Genomic DNA, 15664 nt, shown 5'->3' with positions numbered 1-15664 from the left:
ATTGTCATTCTCAATAAAATGACTGCTTTATGTTGCAGGGGATCTTTTTGAATACTATATATATCTCGACATTTTTTTCATAACGACACATTTTTAAAAAATTTATAAGTTTCAACTTTGATATGTTTATTTGAAATTATATAGCTATCTCTAAGCACGAACCCTCTGCAATACCCTGCCAAAAGCAACCGTTAGTCGCATGGTGAATTTCTATATTTCACAAAAACTTACGGAGTCCTATATTTTGATGGTCATTCTGTTTCTGGAAATGAATATGAAACTTTATATTTGTAACTTATTCTTGTAGATAAATGAAGTTTCGCTAACTGCTTTCAGAGATTTCGTGCAGGGTTTCTATTTTTGTGTTTATCGGTTTGATCGCACGAAAATCAATGCTGAAAGATAAAAACAACTATGCCAAAACAGTAAATTTCACACGGACTTAAAACAGAACTTCGAACCACCATCTTGCTGAGTTGGTAGCTTTCTGCTAGATGCTTTCTTTAACACTCTCACCTTCACATATCTACAATATTTACATATGAAGTAGAATCCTGAGTTAAGACTCCAGAAATTTTGAGAACAGCAAGGCTCTTCATATGCATTAGAGACTGAGTTAAGACTCCAGAAATTTTGGCAATGAAATAATAATTAAAGTGTAGTTACTAATGCTACTGCCTCCTCCGGTGACAGTTGCCGGCCAATAGTTTTCAATTATTAAACAAACAGATATAGTTAAAAGTTAATTTTGTTTCATTTTAAAGAATTTTATATTAATAATAATTTTATATTAATACTTTTAAGATCTAGATACAGGTTTTAATTAAAAGAATTAATATTTTTATATTTAGGAGACTATATAAAAATATAAAAATATTTGTCCAAATAAAATTTTAACTCCTTTCCTTGTCCCTCAGTCATTTAAAGCTTCCTAATTAAACAGAGATTCAATAGCCAACAAACTAGGAAATTGGCAAAAAAATAACTAAATAAGTAACCAATCAGTTTATTTGATGTTTAAAAAAATAAAACAAAATCCAATTCAACAAGTAAAAGTAATTTAAATTGAGTGCACGCAAAGAAAACAAATAAAACCAAAGGCATTGTAGTGAGAAATATATGTATATATATATCTCATTTCTCCCTTGCCGAATAAAACCCTAAATCTCACTGCTGAACTATAACAATGTCAGCGATACCTTTTGATAATGCGAGTGACATTCTAAAGCACTTACCTGTTAAGTCTCTTCTTCGCTTCAGGTGCTTATCGAAAGCGTATTGTTCTTTAATCGACAGCCGCGATTTCACAAACCTTCATCTCTCTCAATCTAAAAGTACAAACACCAATCGTTTCCTCTTCATTGCTCAAACAGATTTACAACAGGTTAACAATAAAACCTATATAATGAATTTAGATTCTCCAGATTACCAACATGTGGAATTCGACCACCCTTTCTCTGTGTCTTCTGAGAGTTCTTTGGGGGATAAAACTGATTCTTATCATCTCGATCACTTGAAAAATGTTGTTATATTTGGTTCTTGCAACGGCTTAATCGCATTGTACCATCCCGTTCAAGGCATGTTATTGTGGAATCCATCCACCAAAAAGCAACAAAAGCTGCCTAATTTTTGGGGTCCGGATCACAAAATTCATAGCTCTGATCATCTGCTCGACGGATTCGGCTATGATCCCGTCAGCGACGATTACAAGTTGATCAGGATCCGGACAGCCAACGACGAGAGGGAAAAAAGATCCAGAGCTATGGTTTATAGTGTAAAACATAATTGCTCTCGAAGGATGGAAGACTTTCCTTATGATGTTCATCAGAGCAGAAATTGGGGTACTCTTGTTGGTTCATGTTTGCACTGGATTGTTTATGAGCCAGATGATTATGTTTATGATCATGATAAGCTGATCGTTGCGTTCAATCTGGAAGACGAAAGATTTGGCAGAGTGCCGATTCCTGATGTATTAAAGAGCGAGGATCATTGCCTTATAGAATTAGGGGAAGTAGGAGGATGCCTGAGTATGTGCACGGATGTCAATGATGATATGTCAGTTGAGATTTGGGTGATGAAGGAATATGGAATAAGAGAATCATGGATTAAAATATTCTCAGAATTTAGAGGGAAAGTAGGCATGTCATTTTATTGGCTCCCATCACATGTCAAGCCAATCGGGTATTCGAAAAAAGGCGATCGACTCTTATTCGACGTTCATAGCTGTTTATTAGTGGGCTATGACCTGCGAGAAGAGGAGGAGAACCAAACATCTGAATGTCAGCCCCGCAAACGCATTCACAGAATTGGGAATTTAGGAGATGATGGTGAAATCAAATGGAATTATGCACTTAAATGTGTAACGAGCCTTGTTCCGCTCAATTTTAATGCTAATTAATTTTATTTTTATTTAGTTAATGAGAAGATATTATTTTGTTATAATACTTTGATAAATAAAGGTATATATTGCACTTACTTTTTCCTGAAAAATCAAGCAGAGCAGAATAGATAATGGTAGGGTGTGATTATGCTTGACAGTATTTTGGTTACTTGAGAAATTTTGTTCTAACTTATTTGCGTGGACCTTAATAATTATTTTTGAGGATTAGCTAGGCCAATTACTAATTATATAACAGAATTAAAACTGGAAAAAGAGTTAAAAGGTTGGATAAATATCTGAAGTAAGATGATACTTTATTACATTTGCTTCTCTGTTTTTTGGGTTAAATATTTTTTAGGTCACTGTATTATAAATTTTTTAAAAAATAGTTACCGAATTATAAAAAGTTATAAATTTTTTAGCGAATTATGGTTTTTTTACAAAATGGCTACTGAACTATAAAACCTTACAAACGGTTCCGAACTATCATTTTTTTCATAAAACACTTATATACCCTAGTATGTTTATCTGCTCTACAGATATGAAACATTGTCTGTCTTATAAAACTAACAAAACTATCATAAGCACCACCGCCGCCACCATTACGATGACCACAAGCATCGCATCACCACGACCAGAAGCATCAGTTGCACCAGCAATAGCATCGATTTCACAATGTGCCTAATTCTCAGTTTCTTCTTACGAGACTCACTTATTCCGCCAACAATATGGTGATGATAATTTCCTACACATTTTCGAAACAGATTAGGTTGATTGAATAAATTGTTCGTACCATCTAGGTTTATCACCCATCAACTGCTCACCAGTCCATCTGTTCTTCGGCATTAGACGATACCAGTATCATTAGTAACGATGTCGTTTAGTAATCCACATTCTTGAGTGCCACCAACAATAAGATTTAATTTGTAAAACATACTAATACTAGCATTAAATTAAGTAGACTCTTTGTGGTATGAATAATAAAATATTATACAATGAATTTAGATTACTCAGACCCCCACCTAGTGGGATGTGATCACAGTAAAATCTATACAATTAATTTAGATTACCTAGCGGAATGTGATCACCCTTTTTCTATTAGAGACGGAGTTAAGACTCCAAAGGAGAATGTCTGATTATTCCACAAATCAAAGTAGGATATTAAACATTATGAGTTATTGAACTAACCTGTTATTACAAAAAGGTTACTGAACTTCATTTTTTTACAAAAAGATCACTGAGTCATACGTTTTGTTATAACGGGAGGCCACCCATATAAAACGCGCTGTTTCACACTAAAACGCTCCGTTTTTGCTTACGTGACAAGCCATAATTATAAAAAGGGATATAACTCAGTAACTTTTTTATAATTCACGATAAATTCAGTGACCATTTTGTAACAAAATTTAACCAAATCCGCCGCAGTGAACCCCCGTTAACAAAAGACCTTTTTATAACAAAATGAAATATAGTATCCTTTCTATAATAACAGGTAAATTCAATGACCTAAAGTGTTTAATATACAATCAAAGTCTGAAACTTTTTATTTTAAATAGAGAATGTGAGACTTGGAAGAATAAATTAAATTTTGGATAGAATATGGAGCTAGTCATTGTCGATGAAAGATTACTGCAATCATATGCACGACTAATTCGGGTTAGTCCGTTTTTTTATTTATTATATCATTTTCTTTTATTTGTCGATATTTTGTTTCATTACTTTTATTAATTTTTCTAATGGTTTTATTTTATTTAATTAGTCAAAATAATTTTTTTTTAAAAAATTGTATTATGCTTTTTATAAAATATTTTATTAACTGGCATGGTTTTTACCATAATATTTAAAAAAAATGTAAAAAAGTGTAAAATTTACAGATTTTGATTAATTATGTTAGATCTATTGTAGGATGCAATATAAATATATTTTGTATGGATAATAGTTTATCCAGTTATTAAAATTACAAATATAAAATTTAACTTTAAATTTATAAAGATAATGATTTAAATATAAAATTAGATGATTATGCTGGTATTTTCTTATACATTTAATTTAAATTTTTGTTGGTCTTATATCTAAAGACTAATTGATATTTTTCATCAATTTTTGAAATTGTATATGGATTTTGGAAATTTTGATCATCTAATGATTTTTTTATATACAATGCGTATTACATGGCGACAACATATATATAATTTTATATGGCCGTTTCTATAGTTACTTTGTGTTTAATTTACTTTATCTACTTCACTATTGGATGAATGTCATTACAATTCATCTAATAAAAATAAGTAGATAAAGTAATATTTATTTTTTTGAAAACAAAGTAACTATAGACCTATTTTAAATGGCGAAATATATTATGTTATTTTTTCGTACGATTTGCCTTTTTCAGTTGTTATATAGGCACGACGATTTCTTGGCATTATAGAACTAATTGTGGCGGATGGACTAGGACTACGAACAGCAATGGAGGAGTCATTGATTTCAGACCACTGATGACAAAGATGCTAGAGTAGTCTTAATTATTCTCGATCTAATTTCAAATTTTTAGAAATTAGATTTTAATTGGGTGGCCCATTCGGTGGCTAAAAAAGCCCTTGTGGATGACTGTTTTGCAGGTCTCATCATTTACTTATGAAATGTCTTACTCATTAGTGTTGACTGTTGAGAAGTCATTTTCTAATTGTATATATCATTCTTCAATTAATGAAGTTTAATCTTTGACAAAAAAGAAGAAGAATAAATTAGGAATAACCAATGTTACACGGAAACTTATTCAAGTTCTACGTTTTGGAATTTTGTATCTGTTTTTAAAAACCTTTTGCAAAACTTCACATAAAAATTAATAATAAACTAAAACTTTCAAATTTCATAACCGCATAACTTTTAAAATTTTAAAATTTTAATTTTGATTAGTTTAATTTATCAAAGATAAAAAGAGATAAGAATGGGATCAACATAAATAATGGTCTAGTGCAAAAGTAAATCTATGGAACGTAAAAGACTCAAAATTGACCGAAAAGCAAGTAGCGGGTCAAACTAAAATCCAACCGATGGAAGGATTTGGAGTGCATGAGTGATAATTCAAAGAATAGGGTTTAGTTATAAATAAGGCCATGGATTTAAAAATTCGGTATATCTTTTATCCTTCACCAAAGAAAAACCTAAAATAAACCTGACTACTTAGCAGTTTGATAGCAACAATGTCAGACTTACCACTTGATATTATAAGTGACATACTAAAACTTTTACCTGTTAAGTCTCTCCTTCGATTCAGGTGCTTATCAAAATCATATTGTTCTTTAATTGACAGTCGCGATTTTATAATCCTTCATCTATCTCAATCTAACAATACAAACGCCAATCGTAACTTCTTCATTGTTCAACCAAATAAATACGATTGTATGAATAACGAAATATATACAGTAAATTTAGATTATTCAAACCCCCACCTAGCGGAATGTGATCACAATAAAATCAATACTATTAATTTAGATTATCTAGTGGGATGTGATCACCCTTTTTCTATTATTCCTGAAGATATTTGGGAATGCCCGAAAACTTGTCTTATATTTGGTTCGTGCAATGGCTTAGTCGCATTGTATCATCCTCAACGGGGAATGTTCCTGTGGAATCTATCAACCAAAAGGCACCGAAAGCTACCTGATTTTTGGGGACGGAGTCAGGAGATTCTTAGCTCGTGTTATATTCTTGATGGGTTCGGCTATGATCCCGTCAGCGACGATTACAAGTTGGTCAGGATCCGGGCAATTGATAGAAAGAGGAGAAAAGGATCCATAGCTTTGGTGTATAGCGTAAAACATAATTCTTCAAGACGGATCGAGGATTTTAATTATAATGTTAGTAGGTATAGAAATTGTGGCACGCTTGTTGGTTCTTGTTTGCACTGGATTGTTTCACAACCACGTAATTCATCCGATCAGCTGATCGTTGGTTTCAATCTGGAAGACGAAAAGTACCGCGAGATTCCGATTCCTGATTTTGATGATAAACTCTATAAGTGCAAGGAATTAGGGGAATTAGGAGGAAGGCTGAGTATGAGCGTGGATGAGAACTACAAGTCCGTTGGGATTTGGGTGATGAAGGAATATGGAGTGAGGGACTCATGGATTCAAATATTCTCTGTATGCAAAGCTAATTTAAAATGTGTTAAGCCAATCGGGTATTCGAAAACTGGCCATAAACTCTTACTGCACGTCGGTGGCCCTAAATTATATTTATTGGAGTGTGACCTACAGGGGGAGGAGTCCCAAACATCTCAGCAAAATCACATCTCCGGGTTCAACCAAGCACGAAAGGTGTCCGACAAACGCGTTCGGAGGATTAACATATTAGAAGCAGGCAAATTCTCCCGATTTGATTCAACTATATGTGTAAGTAGCCTTGTCCCGGTCCATGTTTGACGCGGAATAGTATGTTATACAAATCGAAACTGATTTAGAGATTTACGCTATACTAGCTGATTTTTGATCCTAGGATTCATGAATTAAACCTCTATGTGATTCAATGTCTTGTTGCTGGGATTTATTTTGTATTTGTATTTGGATTTGGATTTTATGTTTATTTTCTTAGAGATTTTATTTGGACATGAATCCCAGCAACAAGACATTGTAATGGTAAGCAGAAAGTTTCTTAAGATCAAATGCTGCAGAGTATTTCCCCATATCCTGAAATTTTCAGTATGCATTAAGTTTTTCATCAGCATTATATCAGACTTGGGAAAATACGGAATAATCAATGTTATACGGAAATAGAGAGTTCGCTGGAGATTTAATTTATTGTCAAACTCTCCAAATTTTAAAGAGTCTTTTGGGAGATGCTCTAATGTAGAAAGATATAAAATAAATGAAATTATTAACCTTATAAAATTTAATTTGACATAAAAAAAATGAAATTATGAACCTTATAAAATTTAATTTACCATATAATCAGATCTAATTTTACGAATAGATAAATAAATTATTTATAAAATTTAGTGAAAGCAGTAAGTAAGGGTTTAATATTTAAAAAATACTGGATAAACATTTTTAATAAATAATAATTTGTCATCAACATATTTGTTTTTGGCATAATCATTAAAAATACTCCATCTTTCCGATTTTTTTTGTTTATGACCCAAACTTTCAAAATCTTCAATTTTAGCCCAATTTTTATTTTTCACTTTCATTATAGTCAATTGCTCAAATAAAAGTGGAAAAAAATTTAAATATGTCGTTCATATTGTTTCATATTATTCTAATTTATTATTTTACCATCAAAAATTCCAAATATCAAGCATTATTTTGAATTTTTTTTCCACTCATATTTGAGCAATTAGCTATAATTGAAATTGAAAAATGAGAAATGGACTAAAATCAAAGATTTTGAAAGTTAAGGCTATAAACGGAAAAAAATTAAAAAGTTTGGATACTTTTAGACTCTTAGGCCTTTTTTTTAGGAATGTCATCACCGTATTAAAATCATTGAATTTATACTATTTCTAATCATAATTGCTTGAGCTTGGTTGATTTAGTTTAATAGTGCTCAAGTTTTTTGTTTTGTTTTGTTAAGTAAAACAAAAGATGTGGTGATCGAAACTCCATCGGTCGAATAAAAGGGTATAGTATACCTTTTATAAAATGAATTATAATTAAAAGGGTATAGTATACCAATCGTGTCCTCTTCATTGCTCAAACAGATTTACAACAGGTTAACAATAAAACCTATATAATGAATTTAGATTCTCCAGATTACCAACATATGGAATTTGACCACCCTTTTTCTGTGTCTTCTGAGAGTTCTTTGGGGGATAAAACCGATTCTTATCATCTCGATCACTTGAGAAATCTTGTTATATTTGGTTCTTGCAACGGCTTAATCGCATTGTACCATCCCGATCAAGGCATTTTACTGCGGAATCCATCCAACAAAACGCAACTAAAGCTGCCTAATTTTTTGGGACCGGATCATAAAATTCATAGCTCTGATCATCTTCTCGACGCTATGACCCCGTCAACGACGATTACAAGTTGATCAGGATCCGGACAGACAACGACGAGAGGGAAAAAAGATCGAGAGTTATGGTTTATAGTATAAAACATAATTGTTCTAAAACGATCCAAGACTTTCCTTATAAAGTAGGTTGGCGTGACGCAAGAGTTCTGGGTACTCTTGTTGGTTCTTGTTTGCACTGGATTGCATTTAAAAAACATGCATATCAATTGATTGTTTCTTTTAATCTAGAAGACGAAAGATTTCGTGAAGTGCCGATTCCTAATGTATTAAATCGTGAGTATTGTCGGCTTATAGAATTAGCGGAACTAGGAGGATGCCTCGGCATGTGTACGGATGACCATGATGATTTCTTAGTTGAGATTTGGGTGATGAAGCAATATAGAAAAGAGAATCATGGATTAAGGGGGTGTTTGGTTCAGCTTTTTGGTGGATCTTTTGGCTTTTACTTTTCAAAAAGCTCCACCAAAGTGTTTGGTGAGAAATTTTTCAGAGTTTTTTGGAGCTTTTTGAACCTCCAACAGTTGCTGTTTGAAAAGCTGCATTTTGGAGCTTTTTGCCAACATCTGATAGCTGTTTCATTATTTAGACAAAATTACCCCTATTAGAATATATCGTTTTTTATATATAAAATTATTTAATTTATTTTTAAATTTTCTAATCATTTATAAATATATAAAATTATTTTATTTATATTAAAACAAATATAATTTAATAACTTTTTGAAAAATTTATTATAAATTTATCAAAAAAATATCTAAATAAATTTAAACTAAATATTGCTTTTTATAAAAAATAATTATTAATACTTTTATTAAATAATATATGATATAATATATTCATAAATTAATAAATAAAAACAAAAATTATGCCTTTTACGGTCATTTTATATATAAACAGCTACAGTTAATTAAATCTCACCAAACACTTATGATATATCAGCTATCAGCTATCAGCCAACAGCTAACAGCTATCAGCAACAACTAACAGCCACCAACTATAAGAAACAGCTGAACCAAATAGTCTCAGTATGTAGATCGAATCTAGGCATGGTATATCGTCTTCAATCACATGTTAAGCCAATAGGGTATTCAAAAACTGGCGATCAACTCTTATTAGACGTTCATAGATGTTTGTTATTGAGCTATGACCTACAAGAGGACGAGGACGAGGACGAGAACGAGGAGAACCAAACATCTGAACATCAGCCCCGCAAACGCGTTCAGAGAATTAGGATTTTAGATGCTGATGATGATGAAATCAAATGGAATTATTCATTTAAATGTGTAAGAAGCCTTGTTCCGGTTAATTTTAATGCTAAATGATTTTATTTTTTAACAGAATGTTTACATCATCCATCTTTCATGTGCCACTTGTCCATATTTAATTAGCTAGATTAGTTAGTTATTTACTGTGCTAAGCACATGAGATCAGCATGTAATGCTGAGTCAGCAAGGCAGTTAGAGTAACAGACTCAATCTGTTAGGAGCAGTTACATTTCTTAGGTTGTATATATACTTCTCTTCTTCATTGAATACAATCACGAGATTCTTTTCTCCCAAACACACATTGTGTTATGGTATCAGAGCAATCAGCTCAATTTCTTTTTCTCTGAAAAGAATTTTCTCGTCACTTTCTCAGCAGCCAAACACCTTTGTTCTCTCTGTTTTCTTTGAATCTTTCAATCTTTCTTAGCTCGTTGAGTAGCTATTTCAATGGCGAACACTGCAAGGTCAGAAGATTTGCCTTCGAGTCCATATTACTTACATCCTAATGAGAATCCATCTCTGGTTCTCACTACTTCTCTTTTAACTGGTAACAACTTCCATTCCTGGTCGCGATCGATGAGAATGGCTCTTATCTCCAAGAATAAGATCAAGTTTGTTGATGGATCTATCCCTGTACCTGGAAGGGAAGATCTTGCATATGATGTTTGGGAACGTTGCAATACATTAGTGCTCTCATGGCTTATGAGATCATTATCTCCATCCATAGCTCAAAGCGTGATCTGGATAGATTATGCTAAAGATCTGTGGGATGATCTGCATGACAGATTTGCTCAAGGAGATGCTGTGAGGATCTCTGATCTTCAGAATGAGATTTATTCTTTGAAACAAGGTAATTCTACTGTTGTTGATTATTTTACTCATTTGAGGACTGTTTGGGATGAATTGAGCAACCTCAGGCCAGTACCTACTTGTCATTGTAACTCTAATTGCAGTTGTGGACTTGTTGAAACTGTGAAAAAATATCATGATCAAGATTTTGTGATACGATTTCTAAAAGGTCTTAATGACAAGTTTTATGTGGTTCACAAATATTGTTAATGGAACCCTTGCCTTCCATAAATCGTGCTTTTGCACTTGTGATACAACATGAACGAGAGAATGGTGAGAGCACTTCTGCTCAACCACAGATGATTGAATCGAATATTCTGTTTGCTGGAAGAGGAAATTTTTCTGGCTACAATCAGAATCAGAATGGTTATAGACCTAACATTGGATTTCCTCAGTACAATGCTTATGGATCTAATGGTTCTGGACAGAATTCCTATGTGCCTAATGGTTCTGGACAGAATTCATATGGTTCTGGACCTAAGAAATTTAACAACAACAACAAGAAACCTACATGTACTTTCTGTGGAGGATATGGTCATCCAGTTGAGAAATGCTTTAAGAAGCATGGATACCCCCCTGGTTACAAACCACCAAACAGATCAGTGAATCAAGTGGATGTGGATTACTCTAGTCCCACCAGCAATAGTGAATCTTATATCAACAATAGTGATGATGACAATTCACCTATGACTCTTACTAAAGATCAGTACAATCAGCTGATTGGATTGATTCAGAATCCTGCTGCTCAGAATAATAATGCTGCTATGCCTCAGATAAACACAATTGCTGCAAATTTCAATCAGAAGGAGGAGTCAGGTATTGTTCTGAACTCTACTTCTGCTAACAGAGAATTTACAAAACTCTCTTGGATAATTGACACAGGAGCAACTGACCATATAGTCAGTTCTCTTGATATGTTAACAAATGCAAAAACTATTTCCCATGTGTTCATAAAGCTACCTAATTCCCATACTGTTCAAGCCACTCATACTGGTGATGTACATTTATCAGCATCCTTGATTTTGAAAAATGCATTATTTGTTCCCAACTTCACCTTCAATTTAATATCTGTTAGTCAATTGCTGAGAGCTAACAAATGTTGTTTAATTGTTCACTCTCAAAAATGTTTTATCCAGGACATTATCCATTGGAGGACGATTGGTTTAGCTGAACTTTGCAATGGTTTATATCAGTTAGTGCAGCCTGTTGCACAATTTTCACATTCAAAAGAAGTCTTTGTTAATTCTTGTAAAGTTTCTTCTGAAAACTTATGGCACTGCAGATTTGGCCATCCTTCTTTTCCTAGAATGAAAGCTTTGTCTAAACTAGATAATCAAATAACTATCAATCAGAATTTTGATTGTGATGTATGCCATTTGGCAAAACAAAGGAAACCTTCTTTTCCTGTAAGTGTTACTTCTGTTAACAATTGTTTTGATCTAATACACATGGACATATGGGGTCCTTTTTCTGTAGCTTCTTTGTATGGTCACTACTATTTCTTAACAATAGTAGATGACAAAAGTAGATATGTCTGGATATATCCAATGAAAACAAAATCTGAAGTCAGAAATCTTATTGTCAATTTTGTCAATCTTATTGAAACTCAGTTTTCATACAAAATCAAATGCATAAGATCAGATAATGGAAAAGAGTTTGATATGACTGATTTTTATGCTTCTAAAGGCATTGTGCATCAAACTTCTTGTATTTACACACCACAACAAAATAGTGTGGTTGAAAGAAAACATCAACACTTGTTGAATGTAGCAAGATCACTTAGAATTCAAGCTTCACTGCCTTTCAAATTCTGGATTGATTGCATTCTACATGCAGCATATCTTATCAACAGAATTCCTTCCCCTCTCATTGACAACAATAGTCCTTACTTTGTTTTGCATAAATCCCATCCCCTTTTTGATAATCTTCGTATTTTTGGTTGTCAATGCTTTGTTTCTGCAGTAGGTCCCAATAGGAACAAACTGCATCCTAGAGCAACTAAGTGCATATTCATAGGATATCCTTCAAATGTCAAAGGATATAGAGTTTATGATGTCACAACTCATAAAGTATCTGTATCTAGAAATGTGATATTCACAGAAAATTTTTTTCCTTTAACTTCTGCATTCCAACCAGATTTCTCTTCTTCTTTAGTTTTACCAAACATTGATAATTCATATGACTTTGAATGTGAGACTAACACTTTTGCAGGAACACAAACTGATATAATTCATTCAGGTTCATCTACTCTAGATCAGCCACCAGTTGATAATGTCTTACCAACAAATTCACCTACTTCAAATCTGCCTCAGCCTTCAAGACATTCAACCAGACAAACCAAAACACCTTCTCATCTTAAAGACTTCATCCTATCTAAACAAACCAGACCAAACACTTCTCCTCATACCCTATCTAAAGTGATTTCTTATCACAAGTTATCACCACAACACAAAAATTACTCATTATCCATATCAGCAATTCAAGAACCTACAACATATGATGAGGCAGTTCAACACAGTTGTTGGCAGCAAGCAATGAATGCTGAAATAACAGCTTTGCAGAAAAATAACACATGGGAACTCACACCTTTACCACCAAACAAAAGAGCAATTGGATGCAAATGGATTTTCAAAATCAAACACAACTCAGATGGGAGTATTGAGAGGCACAAGGCTAGGTTGGTAGCCAAGGGATACACACAGAAATCTGGAATTGACTATCTAGATGCATTTTCACCAGTTGTGTTATGAGCTGATTGCTTTGATACTTAGTTAATGAAATTACATTACTTTGTTCTAATACTTTGATAAGAGTATAGATTAATTGCATTGAGTTTTTCCTGAAAAAATCAAGCAGACCATAATTGATAATTGTAGGGATGATGTGTGATTATGTAAAACATATATGATGGATTTAGATTCTCCAGATTATTGTCTAGTGGAATTTAGTGGAATTTGATCACCCACTTCCTATGCATTACGCTGACAGTTATGATGATCACTTGAGAAATTTTGTTCTAATTTAGTATGCTATTGCTATGCTGCGTGAACCTTATACATATTTTTTTAGCGATTAGGCTAATTATTAATTATAACAGAATTAAAGCTGGCAAAAGGGTTAAAGTTGGACAAACATATCTGAAGCAGGATGATACTTTTGCTTCTCTGTTTTTCGGGTTAAATATCTTTTTTAATCACACTACTATGATTTTTATAAAACGGTTACCGAATTACAAAAAATTATAAGATTATTATTGAATTATAGCTTTTTCACAACACGGTTAACGAACTTTAAAACCTTATAAAACGGCCACCAAAACAATTTTGATCATATAGATAAGGAAAAGATCCATAGTAAGGTGACCTTTTTTGTAAGAAAATAATAATTTGGAACCATTTTGTAACTTTTATAATTTGGCCTTTTCGTAATAAGATTATAGTTCGGCGATCTCAAAAACATTTAACCTTTATTTTTCCAAATTAATGTAATAGAAATAATAAAATTTCAAAATAAATTAACCGTATAAGCATATGAGTATATTACAATTATATGATGTATTAATTAATTAAAGGGTTAGTCTCAATAAAATAATAAACTTTTTCGAGTTCTGTTTTATATCCAAATCTTTGAAAATCGGCTAATTTAATTTCAGAATTTTTTTGTCATTCGTGAATCGAACCGAAAAAGTTGCCACCTCATTCACCACATCGGTGCCAACTCAGCAAAAGTCACTAAAATAAAATACTAAACATTTGCGGGTTTCGTCAGTTATATCCAAATCTTTCAAAATCGGCTAATTTAGCCAATTTCGGGATATTTTAAACTTTTTTTTAGCCATTTGTGAATCAAAACAAAAAAATTGCTGTCTCACTCGCCACATTGTTGGCAACTCAGCATAAGTTATTGAGTGAAGCTGAGTTGGCATCATCTACAAACCCAACTAAACCACATAAAAAACAAACCAAAATCAAATCCAATTTAAATTTTAAAATCTAATTTAATCTAAAATTAAATAAAATTATTAAAATTATATTTATTTAAATTAAACGTTAATCGTTTTGATATTTTATTTTTATTTCGAGATAAAATCTACTTAAATTTATATTTAAAATCTAATTAAATTTAAATTAATTTAATGGATTTATTAAAATTAATTTAAAATTCTATTCAATTGAATCTCAATTTATTTCGAAAATTAATTTTTTATTCCGAAAAAAAAAACTGTTATAAAATTTTAATTTTGCCACCGCTGTCTCCTACTCCGACCACCTTCGCCTCTTCATTCCAACTTCGGCCACTTCTCCATTGATGGAGCTACTTGGCTGGAGTGTGAGATAGCGGCGGTGAAATTAGATTTTAAAATAACTTTTTTTGGAATAAAAAATTAAATTTCGAGATAAATTGATATTTTATTAAATAGAATTTTATATAAATTTAATAAATTGATAAAATAAATTTATTTAATTTAGATTTTATTAGATTTCATTTCGGAATAAAAATAAAATCTCAAGATGATTAATGTTTAATTTAAATAAATTTATTTAATTGAAATTTAGATTTAATTAGATTTTAAATTTTAAAGTTGGCTTTGATTTTGGTTTGTTTATCTTATAATTTGGTTAGAGATACTTTTAGTTTGGTTGTATTTTTAGATGCTGCTAACTTAGTTTCATTTAATGACTTCTGCTGAGTTAGCAGCGATGTGGCAGGTGAGATGACAACTTCTTCGGCTTCATTCACGAATGACTAAAAAATGTTTAAAATATTTTTAAATTGGCTAAACTGGCCGCTTTTGAAATATTTGAATATAACTGACAAAATTTACCAAGGTTTAGTATTTTATTTTAGTAATTTCTACTGAGTTTGCAGCGACGTGGCGAGTGAGGTGTCCACTTTTACGGTTCGATTCAAGAATGGTTAAAAAAAGTTTAAAATATTTTAAAATTGGCTAAAATAACCGATTTTGAAAGATTTGGACTAAGACTATTATTTATAATTAAACTAGTAGTAAGTAATGTTAATTAATTGATTCATTAAACATACCCTATATAAAATATAAAAGAAACTGATATTTAATATAAAAAATAAATTTTATTATTTATTGATATACATAATATTCCAATTAATAAAAAAAAATTAAACCACATTTTTTTTG

At 31.9% G+C, this 15664-nt stretch overlaps 4 protein-coding genes across 4 annotated transcripts; all 4 read left to right on the top strand.

Annotated features, from left to right (window-relative positions):
* The first annotated feature begins 1149 nt into the window (after positions 1 to 1149).
* On the top strand, positions 1150 to 2475 carry LOC126680423 (F-box protein CPR1-like). The gene has a single exon (XM_050375550.1). It carries the CDS (start codon positions 1187 to 1189, stop codon positions 2396 to 2398), a length of 1212 nt encoding a protein of 403 aa, XP_050231507.1. The 5' UTR covers positions 1150 to 1186; the 3' UTR covers positions 2399 to 2475.
* A 3075-nt stretch (positions 2476 to 5550) lies between these two features.
* On the top strand, positions 5551 to 6915 carry LOC126680421 (F-box protein CPR1-like). The gene has a single exon (XM_050375549.1). The coding sequence runs from the start codon at positions 5584 to 5586 to the stop codon at positions 6802 to 6804; it is 1221 nt and encodes a 406-aa protein (XP_050231506.1). The 5' UTR covers positions 5551 to 5583; the 3' UTR covers positions 6805 to 6915.
* Positions 6916 to 8110: 1195 nt separating this feature from the next.
* LOC126681407 (uncharacterized) lies at positions 8111 to 9717 on the top strand. Its single transcript, XM_050376946.1, has 3 exons — positions 8111 to 8408; positions 8522 to 8869; positions 9335 to 9717. Exons 1-3 carry the CDS (start codon positions 8111 to 8113, stop codon positions 9715 to 9717), a joined length of 1029 nt encoding a protein of 342 aa, XP_050232903.1.
* A 244-nt stretch (positions 9718 to 9961) lies between these two features.
* On the top strand, positions 9962 to 11983 carry LOC126680290 (uncharacterized). The gene is made up of 2 exons (XM_050375391.2): positions 9962 to 11325; positions 11646 to 11983. Exons 1-2 carry the CDS (start codon positions 10719 to 10721, stop codon positions 11678 to 11680), a joined length of 642 nt encoding a protein of 213 aa, XP_050231348.1. The 5' UTR covers positions 9962 to 10718; the 3' UTR covers positions 11681 to 11983.
* The last annotated feature ends 3681 nt before the right edge of the window (positions 11984 to 15664 follow it).

The sequence above is a fragment of the Mercurialis annua genome, linkage group LG5, assembly GCF_937616625.2.
Source record: "Mercurialis annua linkage group LG5, ddMerAnnu1.2, whole genome shotgun sequence".
In the NCBI taxonomy this organism is placed as follows: domain Eukaryota; kingdom Viridiplantae; phylum Streptophyta; class Magnoliopsida; order Malpighiales; family Euphorbiaceae; genus Mercurialis; species Mercurialis annua.
This window is presented reverse-complemented; position numbering and strand designations above follow the sequence as displayed.